This window comes from Dryas octopetala, chromosome 5 (assembly GCF_963921425.1).
Source record: "Dryas octopetala chromosome 5, drDryOcto1.1, whole genome shotgun sequence".
NCBI lineage: Eukaryota > Viridiplantae > Streptophyta > Magnoliopsida > Rosales > Rosaceae > Dryas > Dryas octopetala.
Window position 1 is genome coordinate 13,284,907 of NC_141370.1, and position 21,903 is coordinate 13,306,809.

Consider the following 21,903-nt stretch of genomic DNA (forward strand, 5'->3'; position numbering starts at 1 on the left):
GAGGAGATAAGTAATGAGAGGTTTGCAAGAGACTCTTCAGTAGGACAGTTGTGGCACGTGCCAACTTCACTGATATATATGAGCATGCATACTTATTTTAAGTAAAACTTGCAGTTTTTTAAAATAAATAAAACAAATAACGCTCTAATATTGAATGGTCTTACGATACACCTGATCATACGATTGCCCTGCTCAAAACTTTTTCGAGATTTAATATTTACGGTTGCTTATTAGTCCACTAACGACCACCACCTCCACTTAATAAGTTTAGCTCATATATCAACAAATTAAAAAATTTTGTTATAAAGTTCGTCCTTTTTTTTTATCCTTCCGCTACCTTCTAATATCAGTATATCACCAAAGAAATCCACCGGAGAAAACAAAAAAGCATAAGAAGGCGTTGAAGTTAAGGAACCACCTCCACCCGTTAAAGATATATAAACTGGCTGAAATGATAAAAAAAAATTCAGCCACAAAACATAATATCTATTCTTGATCTTGAGAGAAGAACATTTTGTTTGCAACTCTGTGTCTATGTCTATAATAAGTCCATTGTCTGCATAGGAAGTTTCTAATTGACTGTGGTGGCTAGCTGAAGAGTCAACTGGCCTCTGCTACCACCACTATCTTTGTTTTTGTATGGATTAGTCTCTCTTTGCATATTGTCGTTTTATCTTTCGCGCCTTTTCGTTTTTTTCTTGGGCCTGTGCTTTTGTTTTGCCCACAGCGCGCGGCCCTTTTTGGGTTTGCAGCTGTATTGCTGCGGAGTTTGGGCTTTTATGAAGAATAAACAAAAAAGGGTCCTTTAGATATAGCCCTATTTGTCATTAGATTATTAGATTAAATCCCAGGGTTTTTGTCTCCTATTTTTTCCATTTTCACTCCTTTACATTTTCTAAGATTTTTTTATATATCTTTTAGGCTCAATTACAAATACACTCACCAACTATAAGGGGTATTTCAGATTGGTCTATGAACAAAAAAGTATTTCATATTGGTCCACTAACTAATTAATAAAAAATTACAAAATAGCACATTCACTATGAATTATGCCAAAAAAGATAGTTAAATGCCACTTTGGACAACGATGATGTGGACACCAAATTTGCTCTACATGGATTAATAATGTCACATTAAAAAAAAAAACTAACAAAACTTTTGAACCTATAAAAATAAAATTAAGTATGACATCATTAATCCATGTGGTTTAAATTTGGTGTTCACATTATTCAGAAAATTCACGTTACCACTGTCTATACTGACATTTAACGTTCTTATTGACGAAATTTGTAATGGATGTGCTATTTTGTAACTTTATATTAGTTAGTGTACTAATTTGAAATAATTTTTTGTTCATTTACCAATTTGAAATATAGTGGGTTAGTGCATTTTGTAATTGAGCCTATTTTTTATATGTATTCCCAAATCTACCCTTTTATGGCTTATTAATTTATTCATTATTAATTCATTATCTAAGACATCAATGTTACATGCTAAAAATTTTCTGATGGTATTTTTCCACTTCTTTCTCTTGCTTTCTACGATGCTCTCTTTTCATCTGCAATCTTATTTGGATTTATTTATTTTTTCTCCAATGTTTTTCATTTTGTTAAAGGATGGCTCAAATTTGCTACAAGTGATGGGTGTGAAAGCAAGGATTATTAAGGGGAAGAGAACCATTTTTAACGGGGATGACAATCGTAATAGGTATGTTGTTTCGGATAATATTTGCCTTGAGTTGTAAAGATTTGGAATAAAAAAAATAATGAGAGGAAGATAACAAGAAAAATCTAGAATACATAGGCAGAATGAATGAAAAAATCACATAAAATTTCTAGTGTACATGTTGATTTCCTTGGATTAGATTAATATTTATGTTTGCTTATTGATTTAATTGGGTTGGGTTGCACTTGCAGAGATATGAAAAAGAAAAGAAATTAAGAGATAGAGAGAGAATATGAAAAGAAGGAAAAAAATGAAAATTTCAATACAAAACAACTATTAGAAAAATACTTAAAGTACTCCAATTGTGATCATAGATATGTATTTCGTGGACAATATTAAGCAAGTTCTGGAGATAATAGCCTCCAGAGAGAAACCTAGTTAGTCCTAGCATGATAATAGGTTAAAAAAAGAAGACATAATACATAAATTAAAACATGTTCAAACTCAAAAGAATAAAGGGTAGATTTGAAAATACAAATAAAAAAATATATAAAAAATCATTAAACAAATGTGAAGGAGTGCAAGTGGAGAAAATGAGAGTGTGAAAATCGCCTCGGTTAATTAAAATTGTTATAAAAAATAATAGAATAAAGAGAAGTGATCAAGAATTGAGGGATTATTTTTCCTTTCACATATGTCCTTTATTTATAGGCTTCAGGGATAACTTGGGACGAACATCCAAATCTTCTAGTTTTACATGGAATAGGATTCGTACTATTTATCTAATACATCAGATAAATAACAAATACATTAGATAAATATGGACTGCCACATAAATACTAATATTCATAACAAAAATGAGTTTATATTGAAAATGAAAAACCTTGGGTTTTACCCAAAAGCATGTATGACATTTTGAGTTTTTATCTAAAAATTGAGTGGGAGAGAAATTAGTTAATTAAATGCCAAAATACTACACAAGTCATGGTGTATGTATGCTCTGACCACAGTCTTGACTCATGGCAAACATCCCGCCATTCTGTTCCTAAATAGTTGTATGTCTGCTTGTCCAAAATTCAATGGTTGCCCCAAGCTCAAGTCAAGTACTCCAAAAATTTAAGTACGAACACCTCGCAATCCCCGCTGTTAACAACATGTTGAAATAATTAAAGGTTAGATATATATTGATCAGATACCACAAAGTGAAAGTTCATTATGTAACAAAGCTAATTACTATAACATGCCCTCCCCTGAAAACTTGTTGTGGAATGTCGTCTACTGTATGTACCACCTCAAATTAGGGGTAGGTTCGGTACGGTTACCGTACTGAAACACCTATACCGAATTTCGACCGATATGGGTCGGTAACCGATCACTTCAGTATCGATCGAAGAATGGCGGTGCCGACTACAACACCAAATTAAAAAAATCACAGAGAAAGGGGGAGAGATAAGACAGAGAGAGGGAGAGAGGGAGGGGGGTACGACAGAGAAGGAGAAAGGGATAGAGACAAAGAGAAAAGGTGGGGAGGGAGGGTGGTGAGTTGCGCTGGGTTGGGCGGGGTGGGGAGGGGGATGCGACAGAGAGGGAAAAAGAGACAGAGAGGGAGAGAGGGAGAAAAGGTATTTTGGCGAGAGGGAAATAGATGATAGTGGTGGACCGGTGGTGGTGGTGGTGGTGGTGATGATGGTTGGAGATGATGAATTGATTGTGGTGGTTGGGGCTGTGGTCGCACACAGAAAGAAAAAGAAGGGGAAAAGAAGAGAAGAGAATAGAAGATAAAAGAAGAAAAGAGACACGGGTGGGAGGAGAGAGAAGAAGAAAAAGAAAATAAAGAAAGAAGAAAGGGGGGAGGGCACGTGGGTTAGGGGGAAAGGAAAAGAAAAAATAATAAAAATAAAGTTTTATTTTGTATATGAATAAATAAGGTATTTTGGGGTTTTGTTTAGGGTTTGTATTTTGGGGTTTAGGGTATTTTGGGGTTTCAAATTTCAATTGGGGTTTGGACTTTGGGGTTTGGAGTTTTTTATTTTTATTACATATGTTTTTTATAATTTATAGTATATAGTCAATAACTTAATAGTTTACATGTTTTTTAATTTATATCATCTTCTAAACCTTAGGGTATATGGTATAGGTCATATACGTAATAGGGCCGTTAGGCTAAATGGCTAATACCATATACTAATAATAATATATTATACCATATTATACATTTATGATTGAGGTAATTACATAAATCATAAATAGTCCATAACTCCATAGTCCATATTGATATTAATATATTATACCATATTATACCATATTTTACTATATTATATCATATTATACCATATACTAAATTACTAATATTATCATATTATACTATACTATACCATATTATACCATATTATATTATTATACTATATACTATATATCAAACTCTAAGTTACCAACTATGAATCTATGAATTATAAATTTATAGTATTAGACTATTAGGGTATAGAAATTAGTAATTTAGTATGAGATATCATATACATATACTATATAGGGTTTACAATTTAGTATAATATTAGGGTTTAGGGCTAAACCTTAGGGTATATGGTATAGGTCATATACGTAATAGGGCCGTTAGGCTAAATGGCTAATACCATATACTAATAATAATATATTATACCATATTATACATTTATGATTGAGGTAATTACATAAATCATAAATAGTCCATAACTCCATAGTCCATATTGATATTAATATATTATACCATATTATACCATATTTTACTATATTATATCATATTATACCATATACTAAATTACTAATATTATCATATTATACTATACTATACCATATTATACCATATTATATTATTATACTATATACTATATATCAAACTCTAAGTTACCAACTATGAATCTATGAATTATAAATTTATAGTATTAGACTATTAGGGTATAGAAATTAGTAATTTAGTATGAGATATCATATACATATACTATATAGGGTTTACAATTTAGTATAATATTAGGATTTAGGGCTAAACCTTAGGGTATATGGTATAGGTCATATACGTAATAGGGCCGTTAGGCTAAATGGCTAATACCATATACTAATAATAATATATTATACCATATTATACATTTATGATTGAGGTAATTACATAAATCATAAATAGTCCATAACTCCATAGTCCATATTGATATTAATATATTATACCATATTATACCATATTTTACTATATTATATCATATTATACCATATACTAAATTACTAATATTATCATATTATACTATACTATACCATATTATACCATATTATATTATTATACTATATACTATATATCAAACTCTAAGTTACCAACTATGAATCTATGAATTATAAATTTATAGTATTAGACTATTAGGGTATAGAAATTAGTAATTTAGTATGAGATATCATATACATATACTATATAGGGTTTACAATTTAGTATAATATTAGGGTTTAGGGCTAAACCTTAGGGTATATGGTATAGGTCATATACCTAATAGGGCTGTTAGGCTAAATGGCTAATACCATATACTAATAATAATATATTATACCATATTATACATTTATGATTGAGGTAATTACATAAATCATAAATAGTCCATAACTCCATAATTCATATTGATATTAATATATTATACCATATTATACCATATTTTACTATATTATATCATATTATAAATATACTAAATTACTAATATTATATCATATTGATATAAATTATAGAAAATTAGAAATGTATTATATAAAATTATAAATTATATAGAAAGGTAATACTAAGTATTTTATATTTAGGGTATACTAGTATAGTATAGAAATGTATAAAAATGAATTATTTTAATTATACTTTTTCAATATACGGTCGATATCGGTATACTGTCGATACCGAATTTTGTAAACCAGTACCGTTACCGAATTCATCAGTATTTTCGGTATCGATACTTTTCGGTATAAAATCGATACAGTATCGATACTTTTCGGTATTTCGGTATTTTTACCCAGCCCTACCTCAAACGGCATGTCATATATAAATGATTGGGGACAACTGACGCCTTTGTGCATGGAAGCCCGATTGCAATAACAACGATGGAAACATCCAAATTGCCATAGGATTCAAGTATTCAACATGTCATAAATGAACTCGATCATTCTGTGCCCCAGACCGCATGGAGTCGTATATGGTTAACTATCTCCAATTTAAGTTCACACATACAGCCACCCAATGTTTGTTGTTGACGTTGATACTTGATAGGATTGTACAACGACCACCAATATCACAAATTGAGTACTGCTACTTATTCATGACATCTACAATGAACAAAATAAAATAAATACTTACATAATCCACTTCACTCCACGGCCGAGCATATATATTCGTACAACTCTAAAAGAATATGTTAGATTGAATTTTGATTTTGGTTTTGGTTTTGTGATTAAGTATATTTATAGTTACTGTTAATTAATGCACATTTGAAACAAAGTTTACACATACAGTTTTAGAGTTGGAAACTTTTAGCAAAATAACTTTAATTATACCTCATTTTGCGGTGGCATCCTCAACCGCAAAATATATACCATATTTTTCTGTTTGTCTAAATTAAGAATTTTTCATCAATTCTGCACAAATATATGGTGACTACAAGAACAGATGTTTGTGTATTCCATCAATTCCTACAAAAAACAAAAAATCAACATGGAAAAAAGAACAAAAAAGAAGATGATTGTTCAAGCATTCTAAATTCAATGTTTGTACAAAAAATCTGTAGGATCCAATCTTAGCACTTCATCTTATGAAGTAGCACTTCATCACATATCACTTCCTGCAACTGCTCAAGATCCAAAACAGATAAAGGCAGTTCTTGCAATCTCAAGCACTGGCTCATGTTGAGCTTTCTTAAACTACTTAGTTCACCAATCTCTTCAGGCAACTCCTTAATGCTGACAATTGGATATGTCAAGAAAGTTCAACTTGTTGAGGCTCTTAATCGAGCCTGGAAGCTTTACCAAGTCCTTACATCCCCTCAGCCTCAACACTTCTAAATTGACCAGCTTTCCAATCCCTTCAGGCAAGGCAGAGAGATTATAACAGTTGACGATATTAAGCTTCTTAAGGCGAATGAGTCAAAGAGCTCTGCAGGCAATTCCAACAAATCATGGCAAACCTCAATGTTCAATTCCACTAGATTTGGCAATGCCTCTAAAATTTGGAAGGAACAATTGCTATAACCTTGATAGGAGTTACACTTGAATAAAGACATCTTCTGTAGACTCTTCAATTGTATGGGGGCCGCGGCATTCATGCTTTTAGAAGGAATTGAAATGCGTTCTAATCTGATTCTCTTTAGATTTGGTAACAAACCCAATAGTTGAAAGTTGCTTAATTCAGCAGGTGAGGAACCATAATTTCTGACCATTAGAACCTTCAATTTCTTCATTTTTTCCACAAATTCAGGTAAGGCATTGTTCTCTGTCTGAAAATGCAAAACTAAAACCTCAGCTTCTGGTAGTTAAATGTTGTGCCATTTTGCTGAGAACACTCCATCTGCAAACAATATGCTATATGATGTAAGTGTTGGGCAAATTGAATGTAAAAGTGCGCACTATAAATCTTAGTGTGTATGTATTTGCTAGGAGAGAGATGAGACAACCATGTTGATTTTAATGAGACAATGCATATACCTGGAATGTGACCAGGAATGCAAGCATGTAAAATGGTGCTAGAATGGCAGAGAGAATTTTCAGAGTGATGAGATGGGAAAGAGAGAATGAAGTCACGATAAAGGCATGCTCACTGAGCAATGCACACACCAGCATATCATATATTCCATTTGCAATTCAGTTATACAAAACGACATCGTTGCAGCCACAAAGCTGTCAACACACATATGAGCCTATTAGCTCTTACAGCAGTAAATGCATCACTCTATGAGGCAATGCCAACTAAGCAGGGACACATTTAATTAACCAACTAAACTAACAAACTTGCTTATCAGGCATAAGCCTTAATTAACTCTAATACTCCCTTCTAAGGCTTTGACTGATAGCACTCCTAGTTGATTCCTTAATTCACAAAATCTTTCTCTAGGAAGAGCCTTGGTGAAAATGTCAGCCAATTGTTCCTCACTCTTGCAATACAGTAATTCAATTTCACCTTCATTAATGGCATCTCGAATGAAATGATACTTCCTCTTAATATGCTTTGATCTCTGATGAAAGACAGGGTTCCTAGTCATAGCTATAGCAGATGTATTGTCACACATGAGTGGGGTTGCTTCCATTTGTTCCTCACCAAAATCATGTAGCACAAATCTCAACCATATGGCTTGAGTTGTTGCTTCTGCAGCACTGACATACTCAGCCTCTGCTGTTGATAGAGCAACACTGTGTTGCTTCACAGATGCCCAAGAGAAAGCTCCACTTCCAAATGAGAATGCATAACCTGAGGTGGACTTCATGTCATCCTCATCTCCTCCCCAATCACTGTCACAATACCCTATTAGGACTGCAGCAGTGTCTTTCTTGTACTGGATGCCAAAATCCAAGGTTCCCTGTATATATCTCAGCACCCTCTTTGCAGTACCAATGTGCTTCATTGATGCACAATGCATGAATCGAGCTAAGAGGCTTGCAGCAAACATGATGTCTGGTCTTGTAGCTGTCAAATAAAGTAAACTTCCCACCATTTTTCTGTATTGTTCCTCATTAGCTGCCTTGCTTCCATCATCCTTCTTAAGCTTATCAGATGTTGCTAGGGGTGTAGAGACAGCCTTGCAATCTTTCAAACCAAACTTTTCTAATAGACTTTGAGCATACTTCTTTTGGTGAATGAAGATGCTCCCTTCTAATTGGATTACACCAATTCCTAGAAAATGGTGTAGCAGTCCCAAGTCAGTCATCTCATACCTATTCATCATTTCTGCCTTGAATTCTTCAAGCATGTTCATGCTGCTGCCAGTGTAGACAATATCATCCACATAGAGTGAGACAATGAGTGTTCCCTGATTTTCTTTGTTCTTAACATAAAGGGTAGCTTCACTAGGACTCTTCTCGAATCCACACTGCACCAGGTATGTGTCAATGTTGCTGTACCAGGCCCTTGGTGCTTGCTTTAGACCATAGAGAGCCTTATGCAGCCTGTATACCTTGTCTTCCTGGCCTTTAACAGTGAAGCCATCAGGTTGATCTACATACACTTCCTCTTCTAATTCTCCATTTAGAAAGGCAGATTTGACATCCAATTGGTAGACCTTCCAACCCTTTTGAGCTGATAAAGCAATTAGGGTCCTAATGGTGTCAAGCCTTGCCACAGGGGCAAATGTCTCATTGAAGTCAATCCCTGGCTTTTGTGTATAGCCTTTGGCTACTAACCTAGCCTTGTGCTTCTGTATTGATCCATCAAGGTTGAGTTTAGTCTTGAATATCCACTTTACACCAACAATTGGTTTGTTCCCTGGCCTATCAACCAGCTGCCAAGTTTGATTCTTCTCAATCATTTCAATTTCATTTTCCATAGCCTTCTGCCATGCTTTGTCTTTAGCTGCTTCAGTATAGCTTTCTGGTTCCACAATGCTCATTTTACAGTGAGCAAATACCTCATCTAGGCTTTTCCATTTCTTTGGTGTTGAGTCATAAGTGCTTGCAGGGTCAATTTCAGTTTCTGCAGCATGTGATGTAGGTGGTGGACTAGGACTTGGATTAGCAGTGGGAGTTGCAATTGGATTGAAGGGGCTCTGTGAAGTTGGACACAAGACATCATGCTCAGATTCAATTTCTGCAGTATGAGAGTCATCTTCATCACTCCAAGGTACAGATATGTATTCAGTGGACTTTGAATCCCAATTCCACATTGCAGACTCTTCAAAGATCACACTTCTCGAGACTATCACCTTATTGCTCTTGAGATCAAACACTCTATACCCTTTCTCTCTGGTTCCATATCCAACAAACACCCCTTTCTGACTTGTATCATCCAGTTTGTGTCTCAGTTGATTAGGAATATGTGTATAACACATTGAACCAAAGATTCTCAAATGCTTCACTCCTGGCTTCCTCCCACTAAAAACTTCAAATGGAGTTTGACCTGTCAAGGCTCGAGTAGGACATCTATTTAAAATGTACACTGCAGTGTTAACTGCTTCCCCCCAAAAATAAGTAGGTAGTTTCTTCTCCTGCAACATAACCCTTGCCATCTCCATGATTGTCCTATTCTTCCTCTCAGCCACTCCATTCTGCTGAGGGGAATAAGCAACAGTGAGTTGCTTTTCTATTCCCAAGTCTTCACAGAACTTCTCAAATTCCATTGAGGTATACTCTCCCCCTCTGTCACTTCTAATTTTCTTTATTTTGAAACCACATTGAAGTTCCACCATTGCCTTAAACTTTCTGAATACAGTAAATGCATCTGACTTTTGTCTCAGAAAGTATACCCAGCACATTCTTGATTTGTCATCAATGAATGTGAGGAAATACTTGTTTCCTCCCAAGGTTTCTGACATTGGTCCACAGACATCTGTGTGAACCAATTCTAGCAAATCAGTAGCTCTAACAGTCTTCCCTTTGTCAAATGCTTCCCTGTGACTTTTGCTCAATGCACATCCCTCACAGACATGCTCTCCTTTTGTGAGTTTTGGTAGGCCAATCACCATTGCTTTGTCCTGCAATTGCAGCATGCTTTCGAAATTCAAATGGCCAAGTCTCTTATGCCATTTCCAGTTGGAACCAGTCACTGTGGCCTTCTTTGCCATCATTGGGCTTATGTCTTCGAGTACAAGAGGAAAGCACCTGTTCCCTTTCATTTGAACTGCTGCCACAGGAACTTTCATGCTCTTATCTTCATAAATTGTCACCATGTACTCACCAAATACAAGCCAGTAACCATGTTCCACCATTTGTCCAACACTGAGAAGATTTTCATCTAATCCTGGCACAATCATGACTTCTGTGATATACCTTGTTCCTCCCTTGGTTTGCACAGGCAAGACTCCCTTCCCAGTTGATTCAACAATGTCTCCAGTCCCCATTTTTATTTTGCATTTCATGCTTCTGTCAATATTGATCAGAAGTGACTCATGACTAGTCATATGGTTGCTGCAGCCACTATCAAGATACCAAACACCTTGCTCTTTCTCCACTGAGGCTTTGTGGCATGCATAGAACATTGTGGCATGTTCATGGACTTGATTTGCATAGTTAGCAATCTGTCCCTTCTTGTGTGGTTGGTGGCAGTCCTTCATTACATGCCCAAACCTGTCACAGTTGTAGCATTTCACCTTCCCTTTGAACCAGCACTCTCCATAGTGAATCTTGTCACAAACTTTGCATTTTCCCTTTCCAGAGTCACCACCTGGTCTCAAATTTGATTGAACCTTGTTGTCCCATTTCTTTGGTTTTCCTTTCCAGCTTTTGAAATTTCCTTTTCCCCCATCATAGTTGTGAGGCTTTGATTGATTGTTCTGTCCTTTGGAGCCAACATTCATACTAGCAAAGGCCCTTTCCACCTTCTCATTATCTTCCTCATGCCTGCTTAGCCTTAACTCATAACTTTTCAGAGAGGCAAACACTTCATTTACAGACACAGAATTCAAATCACTAGTTCTTTCGAGCACCACACACATAGGATCATATACTTTAGTTACACTGATTAAGACCTTCTGCACCATTCTTTGTTGAGACAAGCATTCTCCATATTTTTCCATTTGGTTAGTTAAATCAAAGAAACGAGTAGAATATTCAGACAATGCTTCACACTCCCTCATTCTCATGTATTCAAATTCTTTTCTCAGACTTTGCAATTTTACAGACCTGGATTGTTCATCACCATGGTATTCTGTTTGTAGAAGATCCCAAGCTCCTTTGGCAGTGTCTTGATTGATAATCCGAGAGAAAATCTCTTTGGATACAGCCCCTTGAATGATGCCTAGTGCCTTTGCATCTTTCATATTCTGCTCCTCCATGTAAGCTTCCAGTTCATCTTCCTCATCAATGCTGGAGTCTCCTTCCTTCTTAGCCTTCTCCTTCTTCTTCTTTGCTTCTGGGATTGTTATCCCTTTCTCTACTAGCTTCCAGATGCCATGTGACTTGAAGATAGTCACCATGCGCACCTTCCAGAACTCATACTCAGTGCCATCGAAAATGGGAGCTCGTAGCTCACCACTCCCAGACCCAGCCATGCCTAGATCTAGATGGAATTGATTCTCTGTTTTTACTCTAGCTCACACACACAGTACACGCCCAGTTTACAGAACCAACCTGGGCTCTGATACCATGTTGATTTTAATGAGACAATGCATATACCTGGAATGTGACCAGGAATGCAAGCATGTAAAATGGTGCTAGAATGGCAGAGAGAATTTTCAGAGTGATGAGATGGGAAAGAGAGAATGAAGTCACGATAAAGGCATGCTCACTGAGCAATGCACACACCAGCATATCATATATTCCATTTGCAATTCAGTTATACAAAACGACATCGTTGCAGCCACAAAGCTGTCAACACACATATGAGCCTATTAGCTCTTACAGCAGTAAATGCATCACCCTATGAGGCAATGCCAACTAAGCAGGGACACATTTAATTAACTAACTAAACTAACAAACTTGCTTATCAGGCATAAGCCTTAATTAACTCTAATAAACCAGAGTAGATTGATAGTAAGCGAGCCTTGATGGGCTGACACTTCTGTTCTGTCAACCACTTGGGTAGTTTGTCTCCACATATGTCTAGAATCAATCTTTTTCTATCTTCGACAGGGCCTAGTTTCGTGTGGTAGATAGCCAAGTCTCTAAGCATATCATGCCGGGTAACTAAGTGTTCACTGTAGTAACCATCCACCTCCGTTTTGTCAGCCCTGGTAATGATCAAAACTAATTAAGTTTGGTAGAAGAGATTTCTTCATCATACATATTGCAATAGAAAATTATGATTAGCATATAGTTGTGAAAATAGAGAAAGTTGAATGAGAATATCTTGCAGGAGAAACATAGAAGCCTCCATACCTTCCAACTACAAGATTAGCCAAACTTCGGGTGGCGAGCTCCTGGTGGATCACAATGGACAAGAAATCTTCATCTAGCTCATATAACTCTACCCACATATTAATGAGAGCAGCAACAGGGATTCTTGTGTCTTCAGGAAATGAACCAAGGTCTATGAAACATTCCTTCATGATAGCCTCTTTTTCATCCAAGGCATCTAAGCTACTTTGAAGGCAACAAAGCAATTCAGTCTCAGAATCAAGAACAGAAGAACCTCTCCTCCACTCCGTTACTCTTTTAAGCCACAACTCTATAGGCTTTCCGCGAAGTGATCTTCCAACCACGGTAATGGCAAGTGGAAATCCCTTACAGCGCTCTACTATCTGCAGTTACTATTTGAGTTTCAGACTGAAAACCTAAGTTTCTCTTAAGCATCTCAATGGTCTCTTTCCCATCCCTTACTCCTTGCACTCTCAGTATATTAATAAGTCTGGAGAGACTTAGCCAATTCAAGGAGTTGGTTGTTGTATTTATACCTTTGTAACCTCATCAAGAAACCACCCTGTGAGCATTTGCGAATGAGATCTATACCGTTCTTCATTTTTTTTTTCAAAATTTTCTATTTCCTCCTTTCGACGATCCAACACCTCGTTGTATTTTACTATCTCAATGATCAGCGGTTGTAAAGAGTTCAGTGTGGATTCGAGGTCTTCGAGGAGGGGTTTAAACATTGTAGCCTTCTTCACCACTTCCTTAACAACATCATACAACAGATTGAATGGTAGTCCTAGAGCAGCCCCTGCAACCTCAGCCATTCTCGTCTTTACAACAAAACCCAACACCAAAATCACAAAACTTGAATTCCTTTAAAAAAGAACAGAGCAGTTTGCAAAACCCAATTTTCTCTTACTTTGAATGATGCCTGATGTAAAGAAGAATAGAGTCTTCTTCAATGGGAACTTGGGAAGCAGGTGCAACACTCTTTCTAGGAGACTTTCATGGTAAGGAGAATGATAACTCACCAACCTGCATAAAATAAAACAGTTTATTTTTCAAAAGTTTTCTTTTTGATAAAATAAAACAGTTTTTCAACCTCTGCATCTGTATTTCACTACTATTTCCAATAATTTCCATTGACGAAAAACAGGAGGAGCTAGGTGTTTGAATCCGTAGCTCCATCTCTCTTGTTAGAAAAGTGGACCTTTTATTGTTTTTTAACCTTTCTAGCCTTTAGTTTTTCTCTCGGGCCAGTACTTCTGTTTTGCCCACAGCGGGCTGCTCTTTTTGTGCCTAAAGTGTTGTGCCCGGTTTGGGCTTTTATGACGAATTGTATCCTCATATATCCAACTATTTTTATATAGCAAGGACGTATGCCATATGGTATGTATTCTACGAATCTATACTCTAATTATGTGACTTATCATGTGATTGGAGAGAAAGATATATAAGGTATTACACTTGTTACATGAAAGTTTTAATTCAACAAAAAAGCAAAGTAAGATCCTTATGATTCAGGTTATTTTTCATTTTACTTTTGGGAAATCTTAAAAAATTACCCAAAAGTTTTGGACATAAGGCATTATCCATTTTTTAAAATTTTTAGAATTATAACATTTGACTAGTGTTCGAGTTCTCCTCATGTGGTGCTTGAACCCTCTCGAGTAGTGCTCGAATCTTATCAAGTAGAGAAAAGTCTTTTTTGTTTTCTAATTGGAACAAAATTGGAAAGTTTGGACCAAAAATTGAGGAACTAATATTCTAATAAAGAACCCAGTAGTTCAAATCATATTACATAATTCAATGGGTAAGAAATCATGATTTTATCCATTTTACATAATTCACTATAGTTCATTGGCTTCAGATGCACAGAGATTGCTTTCAATAGTTTTCCATCCATAGTATTTGTGGATAAATCCACAAGGATTTAACAACCAATCATAGACTTTCACGTGGTCTGATAAATCCTATTTGGCACTTTGACATTTCAACGATTGACTTGGTCAAACCGAGTACCTGTACCACCATATCAGCTTTGATCCGACATCATTGTCCGAACCGAGCTCCCATCTTGGTTACTATATTTATCCGCTTGAGAGATCATCTTAGAATATGGCAGTTCGGCTCGGCTCGGATTGGATATCATTCCACCGATTTGATCTTCCTAAGATGACCACTTCACACTTGGAAGGATTAATATTCAGCCATCCAGTTCAGCTCAGACTATATATGATGTCGCTGAGCTCATCTATCAGATCTCATACGATGTCCTGGAAAAAATCTATGTTCAGTTCAGCTCAGATCCAATGCTTTACCGTTATTCCAAAAGATCAAGCTAGTATAAACTGCCACACTTGAGTGTATGTGATGGGACATGCCACATACAAAGTCTGACACTCTAGTTTCAGTCATGACTTTTGGGACATCCCACTATGCCCAACCATGCTTGCATTCAATGTAAGCATTGAATGCAAGAGCGCTTGGTAGCTGTGCATGCTACTGTTCTGAACTAATGATGTGGCCTCTTCTCCAGCGTTCATCCTCATGCAGATAAACATAGTTTTTGTTTCTTCCTTTGCCTGTATAAGCTCACTTATATGCATAATGAAAGAGTTCACAGAAACAAAAAGAAAACACACACCCACTTGAGAGATAATCCCAGAACATATTACTTTGTTCTTCCTATTCCTCCTAAGTTCATCACTTTATTTTTGCTGGTTCTTGCTCATACACCTCCTTCTTGCTCTGTACTAACTTAATCATCGGAGTGTAGTTGACTGGTACTACACTAGTGCTACTCCTTTTGATTCTTGTTCATGCAGGTTACTTGTGTTGGAGATCATCAGCAAGATTAGTTCATCATCATCGCTCTTGTTCATCCTTTAAGAAGGCTGAATCATCATCCACATCATTTACTTTAAGTTGTTGTATCACCGGAAGAATTTTTACATCAACACATAATTTGAAGTATTGGAACCTATATTAAGACTGCAATGAGCAATAACACACGAAAGTACAAATATCTTAACCCACAATGGAATTTGTGAAGACCCTCTCCTTTTTTTTGGGTGCTGCAGGTGTAAGGCTGATCATAAAAAATAAAAATTCTAAAAATTAATGCAATCATAAAGAGAAAAGAAAAACGAATATTTAGAGGCAGAGAGAATTGACCTTAGTTAGTTAGTTCAATGTGGTCCTCCTCATCGCGCGAGTTCATAATAATTTATGACTTACTTAATTTGAAATCTGGTAGAGACACGAGTACACAACAATCTTCAAATTATTTGTTCTTCAACAGGGGCAACGTGAAACTTACCACTCGCAGAGTGGACTGACCATTGACCAAGACCTTTTATCTTTTGTAGTGCTATTGACCAAGACCTTCTCTTTTATTTTGGACTGATCATGTCCACAAGTTTCAGATCTCTACTCTGTTCCTATTATTTTATTTATTTATTTATTTATGTCTACAGTTCTCTTTTTATCTTTTGTACTCATGTACTGTAGTGCTATTGACCAAGACCTTCTTTTTTATTTTGGACTGATAGTTTTTCTCTACTCTGTTCCTATTATTTTATTTATTTATTTATTTATGTCCACCGTTCTCCCTCTACTCTGTTCCTAGTTCCTACCTAATATCTTTCATTCAGTTCGCAGTTTCACACTGCAGCTAGATTGCTAGAATGTATTAATTCCATGTCATTACAATGTTTTTATAAGTTAACCAGGACTCTAAAACTTATAACACCTAGTCCTCTCATATCACGTCTCAGTTTTTTTTTTATTTTTTATTATTATTTATTTACATTTGTGTGACAATGAAGATTACTACCTGGAAAATGGCAAAGGTTTGATCATTAAGCCAATTGTTGAATCTAATTGTCGTGTGACAAAACATAATTGCATCAATTAATCTATTGTTCCAGTGATCTTTTTTTTTTTTTTTTCGGTCGAAAAACAGTTCATTAAAAAGGCACAAAGCCCACAGAAAACACAAGTCCAAATTGGGGCGATACAAACAAAGACACCAAGAAACCAAAAACAGCATCTAAATGTCTTATGGACCAAATGTCTTATGTTGTTATAGACTTATAGTGAAATTTTTATTCTAAAGCAAATAGAGAGATGGGAAAATTAAACAATTTACAGCATATAAAAGCTTCTCTTACTTGTGGAATGGGAAGAATAGCTAAAAGGAAAATATTTGGGTCCTCAGTTTCTCATTTTTAGTACTAATAATCTTATAACATGTGTTATTTTTTTAAAAAAGTGATATATCATTTAAAAATAAAACAAATTTATATTTTATTTTTCATAAATAAAATTATCAAACAGTAACAATATTCCGCATCATTATTGAATTTTTTTCTTCCTCCCTCTCCCTTGGTGCATCACTGCAGCCCTTGATATCTTGGGTTTGTGGGCCATATGGGCAAATAGCTTTACCTTACTCCCTATCTCCATGCAACTATGTAAGAAAGTAGAAATCAACTTCTAAGGTTTGTGGGCGTAAGAGAGGTTTATGGGTGTTAGGTTTTATGCACATCAACTGCATTGTGGTCTTCATCATTGATATATGGCCTCCATTAAATCAATGATGATTGCAACTCCAATACTATATATATTATAATATATAATAACAAATTATAATTAGTATATTTTCTGAACTATTCAACTAAGCGAAAGGAAAATAACCTATTGTTTTTTTGTTTGATGCAGTTTGCTCAAAAGAAAAAAGTGATGATTTTTTTTAATAAATTATTTTAGTTATACAAATAAAATTGAAAAAAGTCTATGAATTGCCCAAAAAAAAGAGTCTTTCATTTAACTCTGCAAAACTCTATATAGCATTCGCAAAGTCTACGTGGAGTTTATGAAAGTCATTAAAAGTCTATCAACTCTATCAAAGTTAATGACTTTTAAAAACTCTATAAAAGTCCATTAAAATTATAATTGAATACCACTCCTTAAATTTGGGGTCAAATTTAAAACTTTTGATCTTTGTTGACGCAGCGTAACACGCAAATAAGAGAGATTAGGGAAAACCAGCGTTAATCCTAAGAAAGAATCTGAAATCCATCAGAGAAATGAGAGAAATCTCAAGGTTTTCTGATTGAAAATAATAATAATGAATGTTACAAACAGCCAAAAATGTTGTTTAAATACGTTCAGAACCCTAGACGTTCGAAATTCAAAACGGAAATAAAAATGGAAATAAAGTGCAATTTAGAAAAATTATTCAAAAACACTAAATTGTTTATTTGAAGCCCTAAACGAAGGACTTTGGCCAAAATAGGCCCTCAGTCATCGACTATGGCCATGGCTTGAATTTGTCTCGTTGTTCCCTTCGAATCGGTATATCATGGGCTCATTTCTGACACTGGGCTGGGTCTTTTCTTAACCTTCTGGCAGTCGAGTTGTTGCATGAACCGTTCTGCCATTTGTTCTACATCATTTGTGATTAGGGTTATTTTTCACTTCTAGTTATTCGAAGAGAAGTACTAACAAACTTGCAGCCCAACTGAAATAATTGAATAGTGCCATTATGATTACTAAATTTAGAGATTTTTTGGATATATTACTTCAACATTTCTGTTTTTAGATTAACAATTTATGTCTTTTTAAGTTTTGAATGTAGTCTTCATTTTACAATTTAATAATCCTAATTGGACATACATTTATATTTATTATCTAATAAATATCTAAAAAATTATAGGATTAATCTATCTAATTCGTAGGATAAATTTTAAATTTATTCAGTCTAATTATTCATCAGATAATTTAACTGTTTTTTTGGCTTATTCAAATATGATCCCAACCTCATTTATTTCTTACAAAAAAAAGTAATAGATCATTTGGTAAGAAAACAAAATTGATTACTACATTACTATTGATAATTAAAATACCAGGCCATGCAAAAACACAATGAATATAAATCCCGAATAACTCTTACACTGTTTTTACAGAACAAAATCCAAAAAAGGAAGAATAGTAGCAAAAAAAAAGCTACACAAAACACACACATGTTGCTCCAACATTTATAGAGGAAAGACAGGTCTCAAAATCGAACCTTGGGGAGCCAATCCAGGTTGATATTATCTTTGGCCACAGTTATGCGTATGTTTCTGGTACTGGGATTGAAGGGATCCCACAAATGTTTTGTGTCTTCATCACATACTACTTCCTGTAACTGCTCAATATACAAAAGAGAAACAGGCAGCTCGTTCAATCTCAAGCACTGTCTCATGTTGAGCTTTCTTAAACTACTTAGTTCACCAATCTCTTCAGGCAACTCCTTAATGCTGAAGCAATCAGATATGTCAAGAAAGTTTAACTTGATGAGGTTCTTAATCGAGCCTGGAAGCATTACCAAGTCTGTACAAGACCTTAGCCTCAACACTTCTAAATTGACCAGCTTTCCAATATCTTCAGGCAAGGCAGATAGCTTATGAGAGTGTGTGATACTCAGCTTCTTTAGGCGAATAAGATCAAAGAGCTTGGCAGGCAATTCCACCAAATCATTGCAATAGTCAATGTTCAATTCCACTAGATTTGGCCATGCATCTAAAATTTGGATAGAACAATTGCTAAAAAGTTGACCAATCTTACACATGAATAAAGACATCTTCTGTAGACTCTTCAACTGTATGGGGACGTGCTTGCTTATCGAAGGAAGTGAAATGCCTTGTAGTCTGATTCTCTTAAGATTTGGTAACGAACCCAATAGTTGAAAGTTGCTTAATTCAGCAGGTCCAAAACCATAATTCGTGACTATTAGAACCTTTAATTTCTTCATTTTCTCCACAAATTCAGGTATCACATAATTCTCTGTTTGAAAATTAAGAACTAGAACCTCAGCTTCTGGTAGTTCCATGTTGGGCCAGTTTGTTGAGAATTCTCCATCTGCAAACACTATGCTATATGTTTTGAGAAAAAAATCTATTCAAGTCTTAGTGCATGAACCTGTGTGTGTGTGTGTGCGCCTGCACGTGTGTGTGTGTATATATATATGTGTGTGTATGTATTTTCTACAGAGAGATAGATGGAACAACCAGTTGAAATAGATACTAGGCGAGCCTTGATGGGTTGATACTTCTGTTCTGTCCAGCATTTGGGAAGATTGTCTCCACGTATGTCTATAATCAGTCTTTTTCTCTGTTCTATTGGCTCATTATTCGTCTGATGGATAGCTAGCTCTCTGATTATGTCATGCTGGGTAACAAAGTGTTCACTGTAGTAGTCATCCATCTGCCCTTTCTCTTTCCTAGTTATGATTAAAACTAAGGTTCTTAGAAGAGATATGTTGAGCATACATATTGCAATAGATCGAAAACCATGAACATACAATTGCAATAGATCGAAAACCATGAACATATATATTGCAATAGCAAAACTAAAAGTTCTATGAAGGTTCTTAGAAGCCTGCATACCTTGTGACTACAAGATTAGCCAAGGTCCGGTAGGTGAGCTTGTAAAGGTTCGTGATGGACATTCTGTCTTTAACTAGCTCATACAACTCTGCCCACATATCAATGAGGGCAGCAGCAGGGATTCTTTGGTCTTCAGGAAATGAACCAAGGTCTATGAAACATTCCTTGATGTTATCCTTTTCTTTATCCAAGACATCTACACTACTTTGGAGGCAATCAAGCACATTCTCCTCAGAATCAAGAATAGAAGAACCTCCAAACCATTCATCTATTCTTTCTTGCCAGATCTCTATAGGCTCCTCACAGATTTCACGAAGTGATCTTCCGACCACTTCAATGGCAAGTGGAAGTCTCTTACAGAGCTTTACTATCTGCAGTTTGATTCTCCCAAATGAAGTCAATTACCATATCATGAAGCAGATCCTAAAAACAAGCTTATATAAATCATCTCAATGCTTTCAGTATGAAGAGGAGAAAATGGTTAACAAAGAATGTACTTTTCTGCATTCTTATTTTTGTTTTAGAATGCATAAGTAAGCACAAATGTATGAATATTTGCAGGTTGATATGATAAATGGATGTTATATGAAAGCTTTGCATAAAAAGCTAACATAACTTAATTTACATCCCTTATTGTGAGGCATAAATAAAGCATATATTGTGTGCCTTGCAGACTTAAAAAATACCTCTGTTGGAATATCTTTCAGATCAGAAGAGCTCCTATCTTCGAGGGACGCTGAATGACGAAAAAGAGTCATTGCATCTTCATCATTCAATGATCCTAAGTAATATTGAGAGCCAAATCGTGGAAATTTAAATCTTGATGTCACCAAAATCTTGCAATTTGACATTGTGGGTTCTTTGAATCCATAAAACTTCTGAAGAAGGGATTTCGACTCAGGCCAAACATCATCCAGGACCAAAAGTAAAGGACTTTGTCCGTATTCCTTCAGAAACCGTTGCAGCCAGTCAAATGCAATATCTTCGTTTTGGAAAGCAGATAGCTGGGTTTTCTTCCATTGATACAGTTGGTGTACAACATGGGAGTTGGGCTTGTGTGAAACAGTGACAAAGAAGATATTTTTATTGAATTTACCTGTCCAAATAAAACATAAGAAAGCATCACTGAGACATGTCATTTAAATCTGTCTACAACAATTGTACACAGAGAAACATATATAAAAAAAAAAAATATACCTTTGACTTGTTCATCTTGACAAAACATTTTAGCCAAGGTGGTTTTCCCACAACCTCCAGGAGCAGTGAGCACAAGCATTGACACCCTATCATCATCATCATCATCCTTAAGAAGCTTCCTCTTCAATTCTTTCAAAGGCACATCCAATCCAACTGTAAAAGATGGAGTTTGAGGTACTGCACCCCAACCTTGTACCACAAGATTTTCTTCAATTCGCTTCACCAACGTCTCTATATTCCTTATCGAAACCCTCATCTCCTTCACGTCCTTTACCCCCTCCAAATTCAGTACCTCCAACCCTCTTTGAAGAGACCCCTCCATCTCATGAAATAGTTTGGGGTCAGGAGCACTGGAGACCTTGTCAAGGTCGGTTATGATACGCTCCATTAGCTTCTTCAACTTCTCTGCTTCCTGGCTTGGGAGATTCAATTTCCTGTCAAGCTCTCGTATCTCTTCGATCAGCGGTTTTAAAGAGTTTACCATGGATTTGACTTCTCCCTGGAGGGATCCAACAGACTTGTCCTGCAAATCCATAAGCTTTCCATACAGCGCTGAAAATGTTGTTCCTACAACACCCCCTGTGATAAGCTCTGCTCCTAATAGTAGAACCATTCTTGATTCTTTACAACAAAA

The 21,903-nt window shown here is 35.7% G+C and overlaps 1 protein-coding gene and 1 pseudogene across 2 annotated transcripts; both read right to left on the bottom strand.

Moving 5' to 3' along the window:
* Positions 1-6,473: 6,473 nt before the first annotated feature.
* Positions 6,474-13,460, bottom strand: LOC147284491 (putative disease resistance protein At5g66900; annotated as a pseudogene). The gene is made up of 4 exons (XR_015122301.1): positions 13,182-13,460; positions 12,667-13,028; positions 12,307-12,518; positions 6,474-7,213 (listed from the first exon to the last, which is right to left on the bottom strand). The product of XR_015122301.1 is annotated as a putative disease resistance protein At5g66900 (transcript).
* A 5,095-nt stretch (positions 13,461-18,555) lies between these two features.
* On the bottom strand, positions 18,556-21,882 carry LOC147284492 (putative disease resistance protein At5g66900). The gene is made up of 5 exons (XM_086242893.1): positions 21,270-21,882; positions 20,759-21,168; positions 20,073-20,443; positions 19,695-19,906; positions 18,556-19,545 (listed from the first exon to the last, which is right to left on the bottom strand). The coding sequence occupies exons 1-5, from the start codon at positions 21,880-21,882 to the stop codon at positions 18,701-18,703; spliced, it is 2,451 nt and encodes an 816-aa protein (XP_086099019.1). The 3' UTR covers positions 18,556-18,700.
* Positions 21,883-21,903: the final 21 nt, after the last annotated feature.